The following is a 24,305-nucleotide window of genomic DNA, read 5'->3' as shown; positions in this document are numbered from 1 at the left end:
CCGAGGACATTCAACTGTGTAAGATCACCGCCCAGTTTTCTCATTATTGGTTTACCAGTAAATTTCCTTTCACTTGACATTCGCTAATCCTGCAACGAGCTTCTGCATCATCGTCATTCATCTACAGGGGAGGGATGAGATACAGGGTAACGGATCCAAATTTCCATTCCATCTACAGGGGATGGATGAGATACAGATACCTATCCTGGTTTTATGCTCTGACCAAAGCGTGCCAGTCATTTGATGCCCATCGCGCTCATCCAGTTCAAAGACCCACTCTCTGACTATCCTCGCTCAAGGGCAGACGACGAGACAGCCAGAGATTTTTTTTTTCCCCACCTTAACAAACGGCATTTTCATCCAAAATGGGTCCAAATCAGCTTTCTGAATCGAATGTCAAGGCCGTTGCATCAGGGACGACAACAACTTTTGACAACGCAGAAGCAAATCAAATAACGTGGAAGGTGACGAATTTTCTAGGAAGCGACGGGGTTCTTGATCTTAGTATGCTTAACGACGTGCTTAAATATCAGACTCAATAAATTTCAGTGTGCTGCATTTGCAAGAGGCATTTAAATAAAAAAGATTTTTTTCTCCCTGTGGCCCACCGCATGCAGGCTGTCACCAATAATGATGATGCCACGCCAAAGTTGAATAAAATACATTAAATATTTATAGAATGCTTTAAATATTTTATAGTTATTTGATGTCCAAGGGATAGATTACCCTTTTTTTATAAAAGGGTGATTTTGTAATTTCATGTCATGTTTGTGTTGAAAATTTGTGACGATAGAGGAAGTAAAAGCCACCTGTCATCCATTTCTGCTCAAATCCGGACTTGTTTAACGAGTCACTTAACCATGGTTTGGAATTGTAAAAAATGGTTTTCATTTTGTTATTTTATTGTGTTTTTAATTTTATTAAATTTATAATTAAAATTTTATTTTAAAAATTGGTTCAAACACAACAATTTTTTTTAATAAAAAAATCCTTAAAATAAAAAATTACTTTAAAGAAAACCAATTTAAATAACAAATTTTAAATTATTGGTTTACTCGTGACGTGGCAAGTGTAAAAATCTTACTCGGGCAAGCCAGAAAGCGAGTCTCCGTTTTACCCTTTAGTGGGCTTGATATTGTCGACATGTCCCTTGAGTGACTGTACCTGTGTCCCACCCCCCACGTGATTTGCGTCCCATTTGAAAAGACACGAAATTCGGGCCTTTTCAGTAAATTCCTGTCTTCCCTCTCTTTTTTCGTGGCCTTGTCTTCTCTCCACGCTCTTTTATTTTCGCCCCGGCCTTCCTAAACTCCATTTAACAATTCCTCCAGCCGAGAATTCCTCTCCGTCGCCTGCATTTCTCTCTGTGTCTCCTCTGGTACGTTTTCATCTCTGATCGCTGCTTCGGTATCTTCTGTAATGGCGTTCTTCAGAATCTGCTTTTTTTTTGTTTTTTTTTTTTTTTTAGTTTACTAGTTGAAGTAGAAGTGTTTAACCCTACTGTTTGCAAATACAGTGTTTTTGTGTTTTCCTTTCCTCGTGGACTTTCAGTGGAATTTTTTCATTATTTTAGTATATCGGTCACATGTGTGTCTGAGTCTCAACGTGACATCGAACGGATCTCTACGGTTTGATCTCGCCTCGGTTTCTTCCCCGTTTTTTTCCTTTATAACACGGGTCGAACAGTAGCGCTTTCGCGTGTGAATCATCGATTTGCTCTCTGGTTTGGGCTTTTGGCCATGCGAGGGATCTTTTTCGTGATACTGGATAGTCGGGTTTGAGGTACATTTTGCGCTTAGGTGAGTGTGTTTTTTTATTCTGTTTTGGTTTTGGTATGTGGTGGTGATGGTTTGTGTTCTCTTTTCCGGTTTTGCTGTCTTTTTGGAGATTCTTCTCTTTTAGTTCTGTTTTCGCTTTACGGTGGAGCTGGTAACCAGGTTCCTTACGACTGGATTGTTTTTACGAGCAGATCGGCGTCGGCATAGTTTCTTTCTATTCTTTTTAACTTCCTTTTTTAGTTGGCGTTGTTCGCGTTCACATTTTTGCCATCACCGTTTAATAGGTGTTTTTGTTCCATTTTGTTTGCTGTCACTATTTTCTGTCGCTAATGTTTCCTGTTCACAGATCTACTGATCCACTGAAGTAGTCTTGTAGTGTTTCATTTTTTCCGTGATATTTTGTGCACACTCACTTGCATCGGTAGATTGCCGGAGAGACCAGTGGACTAGGAACTTAGGCTGAGAAAGGTTGTAAAAAGATTGTTGATTTCCCGGGATCGAGTTCCTATATTACCTCAATAGTATTGCCAAACTTATGACATAACAGTCTACAGTTAGCTAATACTGCTGGTTCGTTTTATATGTTGGTTAATGTACAATAGTATAAACATCTGTTAAATAATAATGTTAGAGGAGGAACATAAGTTGCAAAAACAATGTAGGTTTGATCATCTCTGCCACAAGCGTGCTATCAAAGGAATTAGAATGCCTTTTAGACAGCTGCTGTGTCGCCTGATGGCAGAGAGCAGGATAGATGTTCTGGTGGTCTAGACCTTTCAGCTTTCTGGATCCAATGTGTTTGATGAGCGTAAGTGGACTCCCATAGTGTGCCTATGTTCGGCATTTCTGTTTCATTAGTTGTAGCATTTTGAAACGGAAATGTAATTCTACGAAATGGGCACATTTGTCGTTTCCGTTCCATTCAATGGAAATTCTATTGATGTCTTTAATAGTGTTAGAGGCATTTTCAAGACAAAGGAAATTGTCTAATGCTGGAAAGCTCATTTTCTTGGCGTTACCCAGACTTGGGACACCACTAGGGTTCCAACTCGGGGCCCATAAAATCCAATCTGGATAAACTGAGTCTGGTTGAGTCTCTTAAGTCAGCAGCCTGACTCGGGAGAGTCAGGGGCAACTCGTGTGGTACACTGGGCTGATTATGACCCCGAGTACTGACTTATCTTCTCCCTAATCTAGGTTGATCTGGCTGAGTTGTGGGTCAATTAGGTGAGTCACAACACCGTGGGTACTACATTTCTTGAAGATGCATTGCTGGATTCAGTAACTGTTCAACTGGTCTCATTCTGTTTCTTTTTTTCCACTAAAATGTATGTCCATGTTGAGGTATGGTTTTTTAGAATTATTTGATAATGGTATAATCCCCTGTTTACATTTTTTGCAAGCATTGAACTGATTCTGGTAGATTTGCTGTGCTACTGCAAATCTTTTTCTGAAAATGCCACCTTGTCGTGGAAGAATGACCATCTCAGTGATTCCACCCGTTGCATCTATACGGTCGATGAATTAATAATTCTTTGAGCTCAAATTTCAAAACGTATACAATTTTCACATCTCATAAAAAAAATAAAAAAATGACCATCTCAGTGCTTGGTATGAGATTCAACTTTGTCAGTTGTACTGTTTGCTGGTCTTGGATACAGTCCTTTTTGTTAGGCTACTATAAAAAAGTATATTGACTATGTCAAATTTTTTTACTTCTTATAGTATTTGTTTTCAGCTTGTTGCAATCTATACAACTTATTATGCTCTCCTGATTTTATTTCTTCTGTTCTACTATTTCTTATTATACATGTTTTTGTGTCAAAGCTGAAGAATTTTGGGTCTTCAGATGGCTTTTATGTGGATGTGTCGGGAGTCATGTTTCTGGTTGATGGTTTTCAATGAATGTATTATCAATGTTTAATTACATGTCCAATGCATGTAATGTTAGTGTTTGTTTCTCGAGTCTTTATCAAGGGACATTGGTCTCTGTATTGGTATATCTAGGCTGCTCACAAATCTGTGATATTGTTCGGAGTTTTCTCAATTAATCTCTAATTGAGGGCCATCTTGAAACTAATCCTCCTTTTAGGAGAACCTTTCTCAACATCTTACTTTATCTTCTAATCAAATTAAGTACATCCTACCTTGCCGCTGTTTGGTCAGGAAATATCTAAAATACCTCATTGAATGCCCAGTATAATACAGACTGATCTTGGCTGAAAGCCCTGGACCGTCTCTTTACCTCTTGTTGTCAAAGTTCATGATGTTCATATTCAAATTACTTTTCCTGATTACTTTCTGATACTTTCTGTCACTTCAGGTTTTATGTCTTTTGTAATGAAGAAGCCATTTGTTTTATTCTTCTTTTTTTTTTTATGATGAGTGCTAAATTTAATGTCATTTTCAGATTCATTAATCCATCATGTCAGACTTGGAAGCACCCTTGCGACCAAAGAGAAAGAAGGTCTGGGTGGACTATTTTGTCCAGTTCCGTTGGATTATAGTCATCTTTGTAGTTCTCCCCATTTCATTCACCCTCTATTTTCTCACCTACCTGGGGGATGTCAGATCTGAAAGCAAATCCTTCAAGCGTCGTCAAAAGGAACACGATGAGAATGTCAAGAAAGTAATGAAACGCCTCAAAGAGAGAAACCCATCCAAAGATGGGCTTGTCTGTACAGCCAGGAAACCTTATATTGCTGTGGGCATGCGTAATGTTGACTACAAGCGTGCCAGGCATTTTGAGGTTGACCTTTCGGAGTTCAGAAATGTTCTTGATATTGACAAAGAGAGAATGATTGCTAGAGTGGAGCCATTGGTTAACATGGGCCAGATTTCCAGAGTTACAGTCCCTATGAATCTTTCACTTGCTGTGGTAGCAGAGCTTGATGATCTCACCGTTGGAGGTCTTATCAATGGATATGGAATCGAAGGAAGTTCACACCTTTATGGGCTTTTCTCAGATACAGTTGTTTCGTATGAAATTGTACTTGCAGATGGGCGTCTAGTTCGTGCAACAAGGGATAATGAGTACTCTGACCTGTTCTATGCAATACCATGGTCACAAGGCACACTTGGTCTCTTGGTGGCAGCAGAAATTAAGCTCATTCCTGTTAAGGAATACATGAGGCTGACATATAAACCTGTCAGGGGTAACCTTAAGGAGCTTGCACAGGCATATGTTGATTCTTTTGCACCCAGAGATGGGGATCAGGATAACCCAGAAAAAGTCCCAGATTTTGTCGAGACTATGATCTACACACCCACTGAAGCAGTTTGTATGACAGGAAGGTATGCTTCCAAGGAAGAAGCAAAGCTGAAAGGCAATGTCATTAACAGTGTGGGTTGGTGGTTCAAACCCTGGTTCTACCAGCATGCAGAAACCGCCCTCAAGAAGGGTGAGTTTGTGGAGTATATCCCAACTAGGGAATATTATCACAGGCACACCAGGTGTTTGTACTGGGAAGGAAAACTGATCTTACCATTTGCTGACCAATGGTGGTTCAGGTGGACTTTGGGATGGATGATGCCTCCCAAGGTTTCATTGCTCAAGGCTACTCAAGGTGATGCTATTAGGAACTACTACCATGAAATGCATGTGATCCAAGATATGCTGGTGCCTCTCTATAAGGTCGGTGATGCCTTGGAATTCAGTCACCGTGTGCTGGAGGTATGTAGTAATTTGGATTTATATATTTTTTTTCAAAAATTTGTTGACAGTCCTAATCAAAGGAATTAGATATAGACACTAGTGTAAAAACATTAAGGTAAGGGTAATATCCATATGTTAGTGAGACTTGGGAAAACCATTGACCTGTGTCTTCAATTGGACAACAGCTAAATTAAGCCCGGGCAAGTAAAAATAGTCTGAGATGTCCTCACGTTTTGGAATCAGGCCACTAGTAGTTTTAAAGTTGTATGGTGGTTTCTAATAGTTTTGACTGGCGATTACTTTTTTATACTTTTGTTGCTGCCTGATTAGGTTATGACTGCTTTTGTTAAGGGGAGCATAGTCAGCTAGGACAAACAGAGTTATTGTTTTGTTTATCTTCTCACAGATCCATCATATGTTACTTCTACAGGTCTACCCAATATGGCTCTGCCCACACCGGTTGTACAAACTTCCTGTGAAAGCTATGGTGTATCCTGAACCTGGCTTTGAACATGCACATAGGCAGGGTGACACAGAATATGCCCAGATGTATACGGATGTAGGTATCTACTATACACCAGGACCAGTTTTCAGGGGTGAGGAATTTGATGGAGCTGAAGCTGTTCGCAAGATGGAGGATTGGTTGATTGAGAACCATGGCTTCCAGCCGCAGTATGCTGTCTCTGAGTTAACTGAGAAGAACTTCTGGAGAATGTTCGATGCCTCCCTTTATGAGTTCTGCAGGCAGAAGTATGGAGCTGTTGGGACTTTCATGAGTGTTTATTACAAGTCAAAGAAAGGGCGGAAGACGGAGAAGGAGGTGCAAGAGGCCGAGCAAGCTCACCTTGAGACGGCCTATGCTGAGACTGACCAGCCTGCTGACTGAAGCATTTCTAATTTTTACTGTCTCAGATGGATCGAGACCTAGAGTAGAGATTGCCTGCCTTTGACATTTTTGCTTGTTTTGTTTTTCCCTTTTGGGTCTTAGACATCCGTGGTAATTTTAAGTTGTCTCTTCCTTGTTCAAAACTTAATGACTAGCATCAGTCTTGGTTTTCTTTGAAATTAAGCTGAAAACATTAATAGTGGTTTCCTTAGGCAAAGGTAGGTTGAAGCTGCGTGTTTCAGGTAATGGTGTTTACAACTCTTGCCCGTTTTCCAACTTTTTGAGGCGGAAATAAGAAAAGGGAAATCGTTTTTACTTCGTGGATGTCTTCTCATATGAGAACTATTTCTTGATGCGTTCCAATCTTATCGGTATTCCTTCAGTGAGTTAAGAGAGCCTCATCTTATGTAAAATTTTGGTGGAGTTCGTAGCAAAGTGTTTTCATTCCGAAGTTGCTACGGACCCATTAGGAGCAATTCACTCATTTCATGGAGCAGAGCTCCTCTAGTTGCTGTAGTTACATGGATGAGTCCCAAACATTATTGGAACAGCCAACATTAATTTTACCATCATTACTAGCACTTGCAACGCTTCTTTATATCAGAATGTCAGACGTGAAAATTGTGAGAAATTGAACTGAACCATGATTTTCCATTGAATTGTTCTTGTATTGGACCTTGCAGTTGCAGACTACCTCTCATCCCACTTGTAGTAAAAATAAAAGCTTCAACAAATCCATTCCACAGAGTAACTTGAAGTAATCTTTTCAAATCCAGGTGTGTTGAGGTGGGCATCAGTCCACAATCCAAAATATGACGAATGTTATAGATTGCTCAATATACGTTATATAATATTGATTAAGCAAATCGAAGATGTATCCATTGCTACAGTTCCATAAGCTTGCATCAAATGAAACACATTTTTCCAGTTTTTTTGCTGTTGCAGGATCTTTTACGTTCTATATTGTTGAAGGAATTCTCCATAGGTTTCTGCTTAAATTACTGTCCTGATTCATAGCCTTGTTCGTATTTGATCCACTGCACCCCTAAAGAATCTATACTTTCGAGCAGCGGATTCTCATACGATTCCAGGGAATGGATTTCAGTCTACACTGAGCATTCTGGGGGTAGCTGTGTAAATCGAGCAGTATCTTTACAGTAATCATAGACGAGGTGCTTTCTGCGCACCCATTTCAGCTGGTGGCTCTGGTGAAAGTTCAGCTCGTTCAAGGCTGGTCTGTCCCACCAGAACTCTTCTCCTTCTCTGCATTTCCCAGACAGATCGTCTGTTTCAGGACTGAATTCGCAGGCGTCGACAGCAACTTTTCTGAAGGTTGAAATGAAGGGCGCATGGCTCCAATTTGTTTTCACTCGTCCTCCTTGTGTCGCCCAGTCGTCGGCGTTCCAGACTGAGCTGTATATACCCATTGCTTGGCTGTTCGGGTATGGAATGCCCTTTTCTTCTCTGTTTGCGAATGTTCTGATTGGAACTCCGTCGATGAGATCTCTGTGATGAAGAAAAACAGAGATCAGTTTAATGAGTTGCAGTGCTTTCGCGGGTTCTAACAGCACTGAATGCCACAGATACGATACTCAGAAGAAATGTTGCTTCCATCTGAAGCATCAGGGCAATTCTGTTAGTGGGAAAAAGATGCACGCAGATGAAAATCAACTTTTGTGCGAGCACAGGAGTGAGAAATGATTCTAAGACTGTTAGTAGATACTCTTTGTTTTCAAAAAGTGTTTTAGTGATCATCACCCACTTTGTGCTTTTCATGGGTGGCTGACTTACATGATATGGTGGTGATTCCAGAGCAGAGAGTAGGAGTGAGAATCCATTGTGGGGTCGAACCAAAGCGTGTGTCTCTGTTCTCGATTCCCTGTTCCATTTACATAGATATTGGTCTGCACCAGGTATGGCTCACCTGTTACATTTCCCAGAAACTCAAAATCCAATTCATCATGGGTTGGTCCTTGTGATGACATCTGCATTTTCCGTCACAGAAGTTAAAAATCAGTCACAGTTTTCTGCTTGTACATTGTTTGATGAAATCTTTTACTACTGAAGCTGTAAATCCCTGCAACTGGGGAAGAGTAACTCCTGAAACTTACATAGAAAGCTGTGACAGTCCCAGCAGAATCTCCCTCCACCAGTTTTATATCTGCACTGACTTGGCCGAACAGATACTTCTTCCTTGATTCAAACCCACAACCTGAAGCATAAAAGAAGCAGAATTCAATGGGAAAGAAAGTAGAAACAGCAGAAGAGATAGAGCTGGTTTTTGCTCTCTGCTACCTGAACTGTAATCCAGTGTAAGCTTAACAACTCCAGCATCTGTAACTATATGCTCCGGTGCCCAACTGAATTGGAAAAGCTCACTGAAATTAGTAGGCTTAGAAGCTGCTACATTCACCCCTTGTGTTACCAAACACAGCAGCAAAACCCAGACCATCTCTCCCTGTCTCCTCCCCATCACTCTTCGCTTCAGCAACAAGACAACTGGCAGTAAAAACTCCTCCCACGAACGGGAATTTATAGTAGTCCAATGAGTGGCTTGCCCGACAAGCACGGTTCTGTCGATGTCATCTTCCACATCTGATGTGGGGAGCTTCTGGGGCACTGTAAAACGCTCTTCTGGTTTTTATGAAATCCATGGGAGGTCCTTGGAGGGGGCCCAACAGGCCACATGGGTACCAATGGAGCGGCGCCACTACGGGCAAAAGAGATCTCTGGATGTGGCTTTGCGCGGTGGGGATCGAATGTGGGAGCAGCTTTGGAATCAAATGAGTTGTCTTCCACTCCATAGAGGAAATTTGATTGTCGTGGTTTGTCATGATTGCTGAGTGCTGTGATTTTTTAAGGCTTTCACTGCGAGTGTCTACAGTCTCTCTGTTTCTTCCTGCAAGATGCTCACCTTTTCTCTCCCTGAAATCGACCCCCCCCCCCCCCCCAGCAACGAAGAAGACAACATCGAGCAGCTCCGACCGTTTGTTAGTCTCTGTGCAACTCGAACAACGCCTCCTTCCGTCCTCATTCACGAATTAAATTTCTCTTCCCTTCTTGGGTCCCTTGTAAACTTTTCTGTGTGGAAAAACGCAAGGCAGATCAGACGTCGATTTAGACAAAGTACGTGGGGCCCACCCTTGCCTACAGGTATAAAATGGCCAGCCTGCCGACCAGACAACCCCGCGTCGGGGACTTCGAAAAACAGCTTTTCTTCTCCTCATTTTGCAGCTTCAGGGGAATTCCCCTCGGGGTCACCTGCTTCTACCCTCTTCTGTCCTCTTGAGAAGTGGGTATTTACTCTGTGGAAGTTTTCGAGTTAGCGGTATTTTGTTCTGCTACAGTTGGATTAAGAGTTTTGGTGAGCGGCGTCGATCTTACTTTTTTTTCTTCGAAATGGTGAGTTCTTTCTCTCCTTTGGTAGGAAATCTTTCACTGGGGATGGGGTTTTAGTGGGTTTTGTTTGGTTTTTTTGGGGGTGAGGGGAATTCTCTGTCTTTATTTCGTTGTTTTGGTTCTAAGCATATTAAAGTTATTTCCTTTTGAATGAGTGAATGATGAAAATAATAGCTCGTAATGCATCCGTGGGATTTTAGTGAACATGGACTTATTCGGTGACGAGTGTAGCATGATTGACTGCGCGCTCAAATTAACATTTAAACTTCGCTAGCTCCTTTTTGTTATAATTATTTGGATTTTTTTTTTTTTGAAGCCCTCCTCATTATCTGTGCACTTATCCAAAGAAAAGATCTGGAAGTTTATGTACTAATGTCAAAAATTTTCATGTGTGTGCATCGTTCTGAAAGGAAAATGATATATACATTTGTCTTCCCCCCTTTTTTGTCCACTGGCCTTAACTGATTCTCGCAGGAATTTTAGCACAGATGAACGGTCTAATAATATATTTCCTTATTTATGAATGGAATTAGAGTACCTTTAGTTAGTATTATTCTATTCGTTCATCTCTTATATATTCTAGTTTTAGATTTTTGGGTTTTGATGTCAATTTCCAGTCTTCTCTATCGTTGATGATCCTACGATCAAGTCATTGTCTTTTCGTTGATACCACATTCTCTTAATCTTCCTGAAAACTTTCGGATAGTTCTTCAGAAGATGTAGATATGACATGGTAGTTTCTAGCATGTACTTAATGGTCTTTATACTCTTTATTTTCTCCATTTGACCTACATTTCATTTGTTGTTTCTTTAAGCTTTAACATCAAGTCCATTTGACAGTATCCCTAGCAGGTTACTGAGCCATAGTTGTCTTACTCTATAACTTTGTCATGGTGTAGTGAGATGGTTCTGTTTTTTTTTTTTTTTTTTTTTTTTTTTTTTTTTTTTTTTAAGATTCCACAGATTGTTCATTATTCTTAATTATCTGTTGTAAAGTATTGAATGTGGAGACCAATTGAATTGTAGGATGCAACAGCAAAGAAGGCAAACTCGTTGGTTGTGACAGATAATGTGGTGGCACCTATTAACTCAGTTTTGTCAGCAATAAAGGAGGTTGGAGTTGAAGTGGTTGGTGAAAATGACACAGTCGTTATGACACAAGCTGCTGCCTCAAGTAACATCTCCTTGCTCTAGCAAACGTCCTTGGTTTTACTCCCTTCGGATTAAGTATTCTTACTCTGTTATTATGTCTCTCTGTATTCTTTCCACTATTTAGTTGGTCTTTGGGTTTGTAGTTGAATTCTGGGTTTCCAGACCGGAAATCTCAGTGAGTTTCTTATGTTATTACAATACATAATACTACTTTTTATCTCATATGATACCCTTCTGCATGGACACTGACCATATCTAGTTTTGGTAATCAATATGGAATGGTAAGGACTTAGAGGTAATTGACTTGCGAATTTTGCAAACTCTATTGGGGTTCCCACAAAGTAACATAGTCTACTATGGTCGACTAGACAATCAGTCACTCCTTGTTAATTTCTTTTTTAGTATTATATTTGTTGGGGATTCATCATGATGTGCTCAGCTTAAGTCTTGACTTCTTTGTAGATTTACCATGAAATGTTTGATCAGAGAGGCAGAACAATCTGCTTTTTGAGATCCTTATGCTGTATTTGTAGTTTTTAAACCTTCAAAAGTTAACAGACTGTAGAGTTAGCTTGTAGATGGTAAAATAATGAGAAAAAGTTCCATCAAACCAAGGAGTTTTCCAGAGAAACCAGTGATTCATGTGCTGAGTCATTGTTTTCTTTTTCATGGGAGGAACTACTCTGTGTTTCTTTTCCTTATTGTTGCCTAAATTCTGTACATAGGGAATCATTGGATTTGCTATTTCAACTATGAAAATTTTAACCTTTTACTTGTGTTGGGCTGATTTACAGCACATTTGCCAATAGAATCTTCATCACTGGATATTGTTCTTTCTATCTTCAAAGAACCTACTCTTCTCAATGAGCTGTGGCTTGAAGAGTTTTTGAGAGTATTGAGACCTGGTGGCACAATCATAGTACAGACATCTGTTGCTGATGAGCGTACAGATCAGGTAACTAGTTTTATCACACATTTGATATCAGTGAGAACAATGTGTGCAGATTAAAAATAATGTATATTCTCTTGGATAATTTTTGAATGGTGTTCCTATGCAGTCAAAATATTCACTTGAGCGCAAACTACTGGTATCTGGATACCTAGAATCACAAGTTCTCCAATTGAAGTCTTTGTTATTGCCGAACGAGCTCCAATCTATTACAGTTAAGCTAAAGCTTAACTCTTAATTGTTCGTGAATTTTTCTTTTTGTATTTTATAAGTCTTTTTTAACTCTTAACTTATCATGGTTTGCAGATGAAGGCCAACAAGCCCTCTTGGACAATTGGCTCATCCTTCTCCATTGACCATGCAAAAATTATTTTACCAAAAATACAGATTGACGATGATTCAGATCTGATCGATGAGGATAGCCTTTTGACAGAGGAAGACATGAAGAAGCCCCAGCTGCCAGATGGTGAGGCACACTTTGAACTCTAATGGAAATACTGAACTTTGCTATAGTTTGGTATTGTTGTAGAGCAGATCTGATATTGGTTCACAATGTATAGTGGGTGATTGTGAAGTCGGAAGTACACGGAAGGCCTGCAAGAACTGCACTTGTGGTCTGGCTGAGGTTGAAGAAAAAGCAGTCAAGATTGATCTTTCCGAAGAGCAACTAAATAACCCTCAGTCAGCATGTGGCAATGTAAGAATCTTAAGATCTTTATCAGCTATGAATTGTCACAGTTTTCTTGGTAATGGTTTAATGTTAACTGATGGCCTCATTCCTATGTTTATTGCAGTGTGGGTTGGGTGATGCATTTCGATGTGGTGGATGCCCCTACAAGGGTCTGCCTCCATTCAAGATGGGCGAGAAGGTAACTTCTGTTTTGAATGTTTCGTTTTGGATTGTTAGCAACATTGAAGAATTGTTCATTTTGTTAATGCAGTACTTTCTACTGTTATAATCTTGTGCAGGTTGCTTTACAAGGAAACTTCCTTGTTAGTGATTTTTAGATCACAAAGACAGGAGATTCTTCAAATTTAATAGATTCTGGAGACAAGAACATCCAATTCCTGGGTTTTGCTAGAAGCAAGTTCTTCTTCTTATCTCACAATTCTCTGAAGTTGTGGTTTCTTTTCTTGTTGACTGTGTTGTAGTAAGTGGATCTTTTGCCACGACAATAAAAAGAAAAAAAAATCAAAATAGCAAATGTTTGACGATGAGACCAAAATTCTGATACAACATTTACATTCTATGAGTGTGGGAGGTCAATTTCCAATTAGCGTAGTGCAGCTAAACTTGTTGTGACAGCAGCACAAGAAGCCCCTGAGGACCGACCAATATTTCGCTCAAGAAACTGACCAATCCAAACCAGACAACTGGTGTAACATCAACTCCTCCAAGTGGAGGTATCACTTTCCTCGTCACTTTCAGAAATGGCTCTGTTGGTGCATATGCAATTACGTAAGGAAATTTCCCCACTGGAAGTTTTGGGTACCACGACATTACTATCCTCACAATAAACAGAAACCCAAATGCAGAGAGAAACGGTCCGACGAAACCAATTGCTATCTTGGCTGTCGAAGGGTCCAGGTCTGCTAGCACCAGTGCTTGCAGCAACTGTTCTGCTTCCATATTTTCTATGCTTTTCCATGCTGCGTCGAATGCTGAAGCTGCAGGAAGTCTGTCACAAGCTGTGGCAAAATTTTCGACATGGTAATAGCAGGAGATGCTTTGAATGCTTCTTCTGTGCGGGTGTCTTCTTCCTTTTCTGGTCTTTGAGATCTCCTGTTACTCAAAACACCAAACGGACAAAAGTGTTTCAGCAAATGTAAATCCTTCTAATAAAGTTTTGCAACCCCTGCGAAAACAGTCTGGGTAGGAGTTCATCGTATCTCTCAAGATGGCTGCAGAGATTATTAACTTCGGGGTCATGAACAACTCTTATGAACTCAAAACTGATAAAAAAATTACCAAAATCTAGGCCTTCGGCTGAGGACATTGTTCAAACAGACAAAATGCATCATATAGGACTTGTATTTTCGTCGTAGTATCACAAACGGGGTTGAAGTCAATATCGGCTTCCTGCCCTGAAATCCGTTAAGGATTTGACGTTTTGAACTCTGTTTTCTGATGAACATGAAAACTCATCCAGATTGCCTGAGCAAAACATGGCTTTGAAATGGTCAAATAGAACTCTCTGCCGACCACTTTCACTAATAGATAGAGTCATTACTGAATCCGCAGGAATCGAGGCATTGAATTGGAACTTCTTAATATATCTGTGGCAGCCGATATTTGAGTTCTTCTTCCAGCTTCTCCAAGCACAATTTCCTTTATGTTCCATATCAGTTTTGGGTGAATTCTTTTTGAAAAAGTAGTTAAACTGTAAAATATAAGCAAACATCGTACATGGCACTTCCATTATTCAAAATTCATCGAAACAGGGATATTTTCATGGCAAACAACATACTTCCAAATCAAACGTTTTCTTCGTATACCCACGACCAGAAAGCAAATTTAGAGTAAAATTAACATAAGAAACTGAACCAAAATCACCCGTTGACTTACAGAGAATTGCAGGAAGCCTGTAGACCATTTGAAGAGATTGGAACTTCCATGACTGAACACCGAAGGAGCCCCTCCTGCAAAAAGATAGAGAGAATGCAAAAGGCCCTCTTTCAACTAAATAGGTAAAACAAACGGAGCCCATTGTAAAACAAACCTGGAGCTGAAAGGCGACTTTGAAGGGAAGACGAGATTGAAGAGCTGTTAGCTGCCATCTGCAAAGATTACAGAAAGAAGGAGAGGAGATATTATCTTTTTCCTCAACAATATCTGCCGTTGCGTCACAGCTTATTTTGGTCGTCATGGAAATGTGAAAAGACGAAAATAACATTCAGCTAAGAACACATCAAGATATTCTTTACAAATGATTTTAAATTACAGTTATGTCCTTGAGACAAAAATAAATGCTTTTGTTTTTCCTGTCCGCCATGGGAGACGCGGAGGGGAAGAACAGAAAGGAGGTGCCAAATGCCATTGGCAGCAGAATTTTCTCCATTTTGATTACAAAGTTTTTCTTTCTGTGCATCTTCTGGTCGGTTCATCCTTGACCATGAATTGATTGTTGTAACAGCTTCCCATAAATTATTTCTCAAAATGAATGACATTTCTTTGGTAATTTTTGCTCTAAGGCAAAGCAAATATCCGTGCATGATCTCTCGCGAAGAATAAAAAATGCAAAGATTTCCATGAAACACAGCCTGTATTTAGTTATTTGCAAATATGTTTGGTTTTGTTTTTTCTCTAACCAACAAGCCTCGTGCCTGCAAAATCCCTTACCGCTTCAATCCCTTCTGGTTTTACTTTTTTCTGTTGTACCGAAAAAAGACGTTATTTAATGCTCAGAGACTCGACTCGACTCGTATTTCGTCCTTTGCATTGCTTGCTGGGTGATAGCGAGAGTGAAGTGGAGAGAATTTTATATTTTGGGTCTCTTCAACTTGAAATATCAACAAAAACATGGATCAAGAGATCGTGGTATGTCGTTCTAGTGGTTTTCTCTCTCCTTGTTTCATTCTCGATAGTTTGTTTATGCAGATTCTACCTGTTTGGATTGTTGGATTATTGGATATTTGCATGTTGATTTTTTCTGGTTTTTTAGGTATTCAAACTTCTTTCTGTTACTCTATTATATGTCGTGGATTTTTAGGATCTAATGTGTGTACTCGTTCTTGCTTTGTCAGATTGAGTATATATAATTATTGTTTGTGGTATCATTGTACATTCTGAAGAACATATAAACATGCAAGTATAATTCCCAGTTTGTTTTGTTAATGAGGGAATGATGAACCTCTCTATTTATGGCAGTTCTGTAGAAATGAATAAGATATCAATGTGTATTAGATATCGAAGAAGAACTTCTATATGTCTTGGATTTCTTGGGATCTAATGTGCTTACTCATTCTTGCTTTGCCAATGATTTAGTATGTATGGTTATTGTTAGTGCTGTCCGGGTATACACATGCATGTATCCTCAGTTGTTCTGTTAATGAGGGAATGCTGAACCTGTATTTATGAAGTTCTGTTATTATACAGAAAAATAATTAGATATCTATGTGTGTGAAGGAAAAGCAAATCTTTCTTTCGTGGGTAAGGAGCAAAATCTTTATCTTCTTTTTTGAAAGATCATGCAGTAGCTTTCATGAGGTCCCTGAGGATCAGCTCATCGGTTAAATCTTTCCTATTATAATCTGATTGGCTATGAAAACATTTGGCATGGAGTGGATCTTAATGGCTCGAAGTTTGTAAGATACTATGCTTGCTTCTGCGGGAACTTCTATTTCTTTTCTCATGCAAGAGATAAAGATCCATGCAGAAGAGAAAATTTGGCCTTGTCGGCAGCAAATTGTTCTTATACGTACTTTACTGAAATTGCACGAAATGACAAAAACGTTGTAGGAACATGCAAAAGCAACTTTAGTGAATACCGTTACTCATACAGTTACGAGTGGCAATTTCTGCATCATGAATGTTGTGTAGAATCTATGCTTTGTAGCCAGGTACTTTGCCCAAATATATAATTTGTCATCACGTGGATATGCAATTAGTTTGGAGGTCAGAATTTGTACTTTTTCCATCACAAGATATTATTAGTGCCTCAAATCTTTTTACTGAAGTGGAAGCTTAAAACACTGCATGAAATTTGGAATGGTTCATATTTGTCGCTTTTGTGAACGATGAAGTGGCTGACTTCTGGAGAGTTAATTGGGGATTCAAGGGCAGCTCCTTTCTCGGTCCGACGTTCACTGCAGTAAATATGGGAAATCTTTTAATTTTCAATATGAAAGAATATTTTTTATTATTAATGGTAGGATATCCTCATTAAAAGTCGTATTCTAGCAATGTATTGCCTACTCACATGGTTTGCTTCAATTTGATTGCTATGGTTGTTGAGGCCATTATTGTGCTTAATAAAACACTATACTTGTTGTTAAGCTCATGAAACAGAAGCTAAGTATGTATGAATAGCAAGGGTAAACTTAGCTGTGGTAGTGTTTTTTTTCATTTGTTTAGAATTGTACACAATTATCAGTTCAAACACATTAATTATCAATTTAGCATGCACAGGTGTTTTTTTTCCTTTTTTTTTTTTTTTTTTTTGGTAGTCCCAAGTACACATTGCAGATACAAAGAAAAGAGCAGGCTCAGTATTTCCACTTTGATGACTTTGTCTTTAAGACTCAAAACTGAAGGACCTTTTTTTCATTGTTATGGTTGCTTTACTGTGATTTTTAAGAATCTTGCTCGGAAGTGTTTTGAACCCTAAAACGTGTAAATTTTTCTATAAATTATGGATTTCTGCTTTTCTAAGATAATATTGTGATGTAGGATACGGCTGTAATGGGGAAACAACAGCAGAAGAATATGAGAAAACTTGGTGCCATCCAAATAGACTGAGATTTACGCAAGAAAAAAGAAGGATAGAAAGTTTTATGAAGAAGAGAGTTTGTTTTGGGATAGTCTTTTCTTGAAGGTCTTATTTCTTTTCTTTAAACTGTTTTTATGAAAAGTCTTTTGCTAGAAAGTCTTTTTAAGTCTTTTCTCCAAAGAATGATGCCGCTGATGTGGTGGCTAAAAAGGAGGTGATTCTCCAATCCCTTGTTGTATAAGGTCTGCCATCTGAATCTTGTTGTTTTGCTTTGCTTGCTTAAAAAAACTCTTTTTTATTGAAACACTGGCTGAAATCTACTGTATTGAGTCTATAATCTTTAATTTCTGTCTTATGTAGCTGTTGGAATTCATGCCATGCCTTGTTGTTTCAGTAAAGTCAAATTTATAGTATATATAGGTGGTTCAGTTCTAGGAAATTCCTGTCATATCAATGTTACTTAGTTCATAAGTGCTTGTATCCTACAAATATGGAGACTTTCTTTAACATGATAAATTTGTGAATTAATAAAATTGCTTTTCAGTTGCTGTGAATTGTTTCTTCGATTTCCTTCAACCACACATGCTACTGCTAACAATAGAACAGCCTTTGGAACTTTAACTTGGACCCCTTAAATTTGAAATTCTCGATATCTCTATTGTTGATTCTACAACATTGAGTTACTTGATTGCTACCTCTGCTTATCAATTTCACTTTTGTTGTTTACCCTACTTTGGGAACTTGTATCAAATCTAAATTTTGAGGGTACCTCTCATTTTTCCTTTTTCAACAAGTGATTTTTGCTTGCCTTTAAATATCAAAAACTTCCAAACTCACTTTCTATATGTAGAGTTGTAGTGTCCTGCACCACTAGCGGGCCATGCATTTTCATATTAGCATAAAAGGTGTATTATCTCAAATGCTTTCACTAATGTGTTAATTTTCTTATGGAGTAATAGACCATTATTCTTCAGTTTTTTCACGTAAAAAACTTGGCAACCCGTAGGAAGAGCAACATGTTGCTTCTGCACCAGAGGGATTTGAGTCCAGATGTTGGGGGTGTGGGTTACGCCTTCTTCTTCCATCATATAGTCCAGTTTTCAAGTGTGGATGGTGTGGTGCTTTGACTAATCAAAATCGACAGAGGCATGAAAGCCGATGTGCTCGTCGCTGGAGATGTATTCAGGATCGCATTTTCACCACTATCCTTGTTCTTTTTATGCTCTTTATAATAGGTATCCACAAACTCTGTTCAGTTTGGTAAAGTTGTTTCATATTTTATTGATTTACATGACAATTCCCAGGTGGTGGTGCATGGGCAGTCTACCCTGTTGTATTCTCAGTCGGTCTCTTATGTGGGATTTTCCACTCAACTATCACTTTTATTTTATGTGTGAGCACTCTTTCTAGCTTCTGGTTAGCAGCATTTCGATCTCCTGGAGACCCACCAAATGTTATATGGGGCAGTTATCCAGTGGTGGATAGAGGAACACTAGAAGACTACACATTGTGTGTTTATTGTGCAAAGCCAAAGTCACCAAGGACACATCATTGCCGTTCTTGTTCAATCTGTGTACTGGACATGGATCACCATTGCCCTTTTGTAAGTGTTCACTCATATACCAGATTTTCATCTCCTTTTCGTTCGTCTTATTTTAGTTAAATACTAGCCATTAGAGGATTAGGAACTTTAAATATCCATCTGTCTATGGAGTGATTACTAACAAGCTTGATTTGATCTCTTTTGTTGGCCATTTTTATTTACATAAACGACCAGATTTCAATCAACAATGTACTCATGAAGCTGACTCATACACCAGACCTTGATGGGAACACTCTCATGTTCAACCCACACTTTAAATCTGTTCTTACATTTCAGCAAAGATTTATGTAACAAGTTTCAGGGTAGCAGCTGTAGCCCGTTGTTTGATTGTTTCTAACATTCTTCGACAGATCGGTAACTGTGTCGGAGCAGCAAACCACAGGAGCTTCATCACATTCCTGTTCTCCATCATCCTTAGTACTATATACGCTTCAATCATGGCTATATATGCAGGTACTCATATTTGGCCTCCTTCGGATTATGGAAACAGACAATTATCCTACTACTGCAGGATGGCTTTATTGAGTGCCACAACTGGAATCACCCGCACGTTTCTAACTTCTGCTCTACATCTATCAGCCAGAGGCATTGTGCTTGTTTATCTGTTTGTTGTTTGTACATCCGTTCAAATGGGTTTAAGTGTTCTTCTGTGGCAACAGCTCGCTTGCATCTACATGGGGCATACTTACATTAGCCATTTAAGCTCATCAGGCAAAGAACGGCGACAGAAGGGTATGCAGAATCTGTTTCGTTTTTTCGGGTGCCCAACTTTGCCTTTCAGAGTTTTCCAGTGTTCTTCCGATGCTGGAGGGAAGAGTCATAGGACATAGGGAAATCTGAATTCTAGCCCATGGTTATCGGAAAAGCATTAGTCCTGTAAAGAAGAATAAACAAATGGTTTATCTGAAAAACTAGGCGTTATAAACAATCTTGACCATTGGCAGTATCAAATGCTTGGACCAGCCTCAGGCATTTTGCTGACATGGTTTAAGAAAGCATAGACCACTCGCGCAAAACCGGAAAAAAGAAGTCCATAGGAGACTTAAAAGACCCCCAACTTGCCACGAAACATTCACTGATATCTTAAAACCAATGTATTCCAGTACAATTTTCTCAAAAAAAAGTTCACCGTCTACAAGGTGCGATCGTCCATCATTCATGGTCAGGAGATCAAGAAGCTCCACCGTCCTGAAGACTCGTCTTCAACAAAGTTAAAGAAGTGTTCAAATTCAAAATAGAGTTAAATCTGTTGGACCTCCAAGCGCAAGAAACCGGGACTTTCTACCTTCTGTTTCAAACAGTTTCCAGATCAGTCATCACTAAGATAAGTTGGTGGGGAGTAGACTGGGGGCCATGACACCACTATTTATCCCAGGAAGTTCTTCATAGTAGTTCAAACAAATACCTTACCATTGGATATATGACTGCAAAGGGTCACCAAGAACCTACCGTCCTTCAGGAAGCTCACAGACGGTTGTTTGAATGGCCCCCTCCATGGAAATGTCAGGTATGTAGTGAGGGTATTAACAAGCTTGATCAGCTGGCTTATTCAAATTAGAAAAACTATAATAACAGGGACTACAAAAATATAGAAATTTTAGCTGGACCAGTATCTAGAATAGTGAATGACCTTCGTAAAACATCCTCCAGCAATCTGCCTTGCCCTTGGTTCCTGGAGCATGCTGCAAAGGGAACTACAGATTTAAAGAAGCCAGCCCTGAACTATGGAAAAGCATATTCACTATAAGAAATGAGTGATCAACTTGGAACACACCTTCCACAACAATATTCTTCATTGCAAAGGAAAACCTGCATGCCATGAGAAGCTACTTTATGTAAGACAAGATATAGAATATTGCTCTAAGCCTTCAACCACAAATACATCTTGCTTCCATTTGAATTTGGTCATAATGCACACGTTTTCGTCAAGAGCAAATAAAACATAAGGAGCAAAAATTTTGTAGAAATAATAGGATCCAACTTCCATTTGGTCCTCAATGAAGAAGTAGTGTGTATTTTCCACCCAGCTAATAAGAAACAAAGCCACAATACTGCACCTGCGGTAGAACCAAATCCCTTCTTAGTGCAAGATAAGCAAACAAACAAATATGAACTTCATTTTCTATTTTTTTTTTTAAATGTGAACTTTAATTTCATAACATGTCGCCCACAAAATTTGTCTACAGAGTTTGCAACAGACAAAAATCATAACAATATCTTAAGAAGTAACCTTACATGTATTCTGCAAGAAGAGTTTATTTCTTTCTGCCACCTCGTTCTCTTAATGCAAGGGTAAGTGTTTCTCCGGGGCCAATATTGTAGTATGCGAGAGAAAGATTGTCCTTCAAAAACCCAGCCCGACCATTCAATTTCTGTTTGTTAGCAGGAAGCTGAATCTCGGCAGCAATCTTCTCTTTCAGACTGCTGACTGTCTCAGATAAAGACTGTATTGTGATCTCTAGAAGTTGACCCTTCAAGTTCCCTTCATCAGTATTAGGCACTGATACAGATATGCGAACAGATCCCTGAAAAAAAAAAAAATTATTCATTCAGAAATCAAATCAAGAGAGGCAAAGCGTTTAAATGATTGAAACAAATTCAATACTGCATAATCAGATGAAGAGGAAAGAATAACAAAATTGAGTGAAAAGGGTGAAACAGCGGGATAAGTTCAAAAGAGAATAAAGCATTATGAAGCCATCAACAATTACAAATCATTACTGGATGTTGAGCCAAAAATCGATCCTCTGGAATAAGCTGGCTATCATCAACTCTCTGCCGCTTTGGCTCTGGCTCATCTGGTAGTGGTGGAGGGGCTTCCTCAGGTGGGGGAGGTGGCATTCCTTGAGGCAGGGGTGGTGGTGGCATTGGCATAGACATGGCAGGTGGCGGCATAGGCACCTGCATGAAAGGTCGATGAACACCCAAGAGTGGGAACTGTGACCCTGGCGGCGGTGGAGGGTTCAGACTCACAGAAACTGAAGGGGGAAGTGGTGGCCGAACCATGAGAGGTTGCTGCCCTGAGGATATTGGCATAGGAGGTGATGGCCTCATTGGTTGCATCATTGGCATACCTTGTGGCCTTGGAGGTGGGTTAACAAGGACACCATTGCTACCTGGCACAGAGTATGGCACTCCACCAGGTCGAGGAATATTCAGGGCAAGTCCAGGTGGGGGAGGCAGAGGACGAACAGACGGCACCCCAGGTCTTGGTGGAGGTGCAGGACCTGGAAGGTTCTTCGCATCAGCATTAGCAGCAGCATTTTGCTCCTCAGCTGACATATTCTGAGAAATGGCCTGGTTTGCTGTCCGGCCAATACTGCCTGTGTGACCATCCCATATGACCTGTTTAGGTTGCTCCTCTCTCTTCTTAACTATTTCTGCCTTGACAGCATTAAGAACTTCTTCATCTGTAGTTCCAAAGATATCAGGCCGAGTTCGTGCAAGTCCATCGATATTTCTTGATATTTCATCATCAGAAGCAAGTGTTGTCTCCCGAATTTTAGCAAACATTCTCTCCTTCTGTTCCTTGTACTTGGGATCAATGAGAGAAATACGCAAGTGCTCTCCAGCGTCATTGAGAGGGATCAGCTCACCAGTAATAGGAGAAATACCATATTTTGTTGGATCTTTTTCAGCAATATTCCTTTCCTCAGGCCTTTTCCAGTTTTTCACTATTCTCATTGGAGCCTCCGGCTCATCTGGGACTTTAACCTCATTCACTTTCTTGTCATCCTCGTTCCCTTCAAGACTGGCAGCTCTCATTCCCTCTTCAACCAGTTGAACTTCTTCTTCATCCATTTCCATTTCCACCTCTTTCCCTGGCTCCACTGTTTCTTCTTCTTCCATGGCAGACATTTTGCTCCTCCTAATAACTTCCTCCAGAGTCATTGGTTGAGGCAACTCATCATCTTCATCATCTGCAAAGTCAATTGTTTCCACCGCAACAAAATCATGCCAGTCAATCATGGCCATTTGCATTCTTTCTTGCTCTATTTCGTCTTCAGCCTTCTGCCTTGCCTGTTCTTGTGACTTTTCCCACTCCAGTCGATGCAAGCATCTCTCAAGAACAGTTGTCATATCTGTAACACTCTTCCTCAACTTGTCCGTTATATCCTTAGTCGGCATCAAAACCTTCGAGTAAGCATCAGCAAGTGCAGTAAAAAATGTAAACATGCTATGTGTCGGTTTAAGGAAGTGAAACTGGGGATTGTTCATCTCTCGACTTGTAAGACCAGTTAAAAAAGACTTCCCATTCCGAGCAACAAATTGAGCAGTTAGCTTAATAATGTCAAGTTCCTCACCCGTTATCCCTTCTGGAAGTCGAACAGTATACTGCTCAGGCTCGGGTGGCTCGAGAACCTTCTGAACAGGCTGGAACTGAAAAGAGTTATCGATCTTAGCTGCTTCAGCAACATCGGCAGCGCCAGCAGCAGCTGCTCCAGAATCAGGTGCTGAATCAGAAGCTTGGGATAGGGCAGGTTGCTGAGCAGATGATTGAATCTGGGCTCTGAACTCCGACATTCGATGTTGATAGTAAGCATGGTATGGGTCAGAGCTGCTTAAGAAATTGAACTTGGCATTACCGGCATTATTAGCGAGAATTCGTTTCTCAAATTCAGGTCCATTTTTGGCAACGAACTGAGCAGTTTTGTCCACAATGTTCCGAATATCGGGGGGAGGGTGTATAATACCAATAGTCCGAGTATGTGTTGCAACAGACGTCGGAGCCGAGTTTTCCGTTTTCTGATCAGTCGACTTCTCACTTGTTTTCTCCTCCGATACTTGTGCTGCCGGAAGAGGGCCAAGATTGCCATCGAGCGGAGGGGCTGGAAGAGGTAAAATTGGTAACGTACCAAGCATTTTTTCCACGACTCTATATGTCCAAACCAGATATGAACCAGCAGATGTTACAGAGAGACAAAAATCAAAGATTCGCCACCAGTGCCCTCAACCCCCTAGTTCACCAAAAACTGCTGTATTTTATTTAAATTAATAGCTGGATTTCTGAAAATAACAGTAGAAAAAAATTAGAAACATTACATGAACACATCAGAATTACAGAGATCTTGGCGAACAGAATCATCAGCCCTAAAACCATGAAACGAAAATCAAGAAAAGAAAGAAGCTAACCTTTACCAGAAATCCAATCACAGGATGAAAGAAATAAAAAAGCGAGGGCAGTGACTCGGGTTTTGATTGAACAGACGAGTGTGACAGAGATGCGAACGCAGAAGGAAGTTAGGGTTTTAAACATCGGGAAAACCCGGGACTCGTACCGGAAACCGCTCGAAGGCGGCGGGGGCCACAAATTTATACGAAGGCACTCTAGTAATTTTATTACGATAACACCCCTGACATTTTGATAAACGACATGTCAACCTTTCAGATGAGAATTTATTTATGTAACTTTAATGCATGCTACATAATATTTACTAAATAAAAAATAAGTAG

At 39.8% G+C, this 24,305-nt stretch overlaps 6 protein-coding genes across 10 annotated transcripts; 3 read left to right on the top strand and 3 right to left on the bottom strand.

Annotated features, from left to right (window-relative positions):
• The first annotated feature begins 1,276 nt into the window (after positions 1-1,276).
• On the top strand, positions 1,277-6,581 carry LOC137938730 (delta(24)-sterol reductase). Of its 2 annotated transcripts, none has more exons than XM_068783749.1 (3): positions 1,277-1,378; positions 4,189-5,451; positions 5,864-6,581. In XM_068783749.1, the coding sequence occupies exons 2-3, from the start codon at positions 4,204-4,206 to the stop codon at positions 6,317-6,319; spliced, it is 1,704 nt and encodes a 567-aa protein (XP_068639850.1). In that variant the 5' UTR covers positions 1,277-1,378; positions 4,189-4,203; the 3' UTR covers positions 6,320-6,581. The 2 variants fall into 2 exon arrangements, with proteins under 2 accessions (XP_068639850.1, XP_068639851.1); XM_068783750.1 differs by lacking the exon at positions 1,277-1,378 and adding an exon at positions 1,701-1,799.
• A 655-nt stretch (positions 6,582-7,236) lies between these two features.
• Positions 7,237-8,811, bottom strand: LOC137939479 (xyloglucan endotransglucosylase/hydrolase protein 9-like). The gene is made up of 4 exons (XM_068784754.1): positions 8,615-8,811; positions 8,431-8,531; positions 8,111-8,304; positions 7,237-7,825 (listed from the first exon to the last, which is right to left on the bottom strand). The coding sequence occupies exons 1-4, from the start codon at positions 8,790-8,792 to the stop codon at positions 7,426-7,428; spliced, it is 873 nt and encodes a 290-aa protein (XP_068640855.1). The 5' UTR covers positions 8,793-8,811; the 3' UTR covers positions 7,237-7,425.
• A 667-nt stretch (positions 8,812-9,478) lies between these two features.
• LOC137938733 (anamorsin homolog) lies at positions 9,479-13,044 on the top strand. The gene is made up of 8 exons (XM_068783755.1): positions 9,479-9,721; positions 10,745-10,892; positions 11,665-11,825; positions 11,929-12,033; positions 12,126-12,285; positions 12,380-12,516; positions 12,614-12,688; positions 12,789-13,044. The coding sequence occupies exons 1-8, from the start codon at positions 9,719-9,721 to the stop codon at positions 12,825-12,827; spliced, it is 828 nt and encodes a 275-aa protein (XP_068639856.1). The 5' UTR covers positions 9,479-9,718; the 3' UTR covers positions 12,828-13,044.
• LOC137938732 (protein COFACTOR ASSEMBLY OF COMPLEX C SUBUNIT B CCB3, chloroplastic) lies at positions 13,002-14,673 on the bottom strand. Its single transcript, XM_068783754.1, has 3 exons — positions 14,540-14,673; positions 14,386-14,459; positions 13,002-13,602 (listed from the first exon to the last, which is right to left on the bottom strand). The coding sequence occupies exons 1-3, from the start codon at positions 14,595-14,597 to the stop codon at positions 13,108-13,110; spliced, it is 627 nt and encodes a 208-aa protein (XP_068639855.1). The 5' UTR covers positions 14,598-14,673; the 3' UTR covers positions 13,002-13,107.
• Positions 14,674-16,556: 1,883 nt separating this feature from the next.
• Positions 16,557-19,857, top strand: LOC137939360 (protein S-acyltransferase 11-like). Its single transcript, XM_068784635.1, has 5 exons — positions 16,557-16,613; positions 17,273-17,353; positions 18,255-18,483; positions 18,553-18,851; positions 19,202-19,857. The coding sequence occupies exons 1-5, from the start codon at positions 16,557-16,559 to the stop codon at positions 19,679-19,681; spliced, it is 1,146 nt and encodes a 381-aa protein (XP_068640736.1). The 3' UTR covers positions 19,682-19,857.
• Positions 19,728-24,121, bottom strand: LOC137938160 (probable splicing factor 3A subunit 1). Of its 4 annotated transcripts, XR_011109863.1 has the most exons (6): positions 23,985-24,121; positions 21,573-23,858; positions 21,087-21,376; positions 20,626-20,908; positions 20,262-20,533; positions 19,731-20,139 (listed from the first exon to the last, which is right to left on the bottom strand). XR_011109863.1 is itself a non-coding variant. In XM_068783148.1 (4 exons), the coding sequence occupies exons 2-3, from the start codon at positions 23,712-23,714 to the stop codon at positions 21,107-21,109; spliced, it is 2,412 nt and encodes an 803-aa protein (XP_068639249.1). In that variant the 5' UTR covers positions 23,715-23,858; positions 23,985-24,121; the 3' UTR covers positions 19,730-20,908; positions 21,087-21,106. The 4 variants fall into 4 exon arrangements, 1 of the variants encoding a protein (XP_068639249.1); XR_011109864.1 differs by having other exon boundaries at positions 19,728-20,533; positions 21,082-21,376; XR_011109862.1 differs by having other exon boundaries at positions 19,732-20,533.
• Between the last annotated feature and the right edge of the window lie 184 nt (positions 24,122-24,305).

This window comes from Aristolochia californica, unplaced genomic scaffold (genome assembly GCF_029961685.1).
Source record: "Aristolochia californica isolate CCGP_79_NKW_82.1479 unplaced genomic scaffold, dmAriCali1.0.hap1 SCAF_8, whole genome shotgun sequence".
Taxonomy (NCBI): Eukaryota; Viridiplantae; Streptophyta; class Magnoliopsida; order Piperales; family Aristolochiaceae; genus Aristolochia; species Aristolochia californica.
This window is presented reverse-complemented; position numbering and strand designations above follow the sequence as displayed.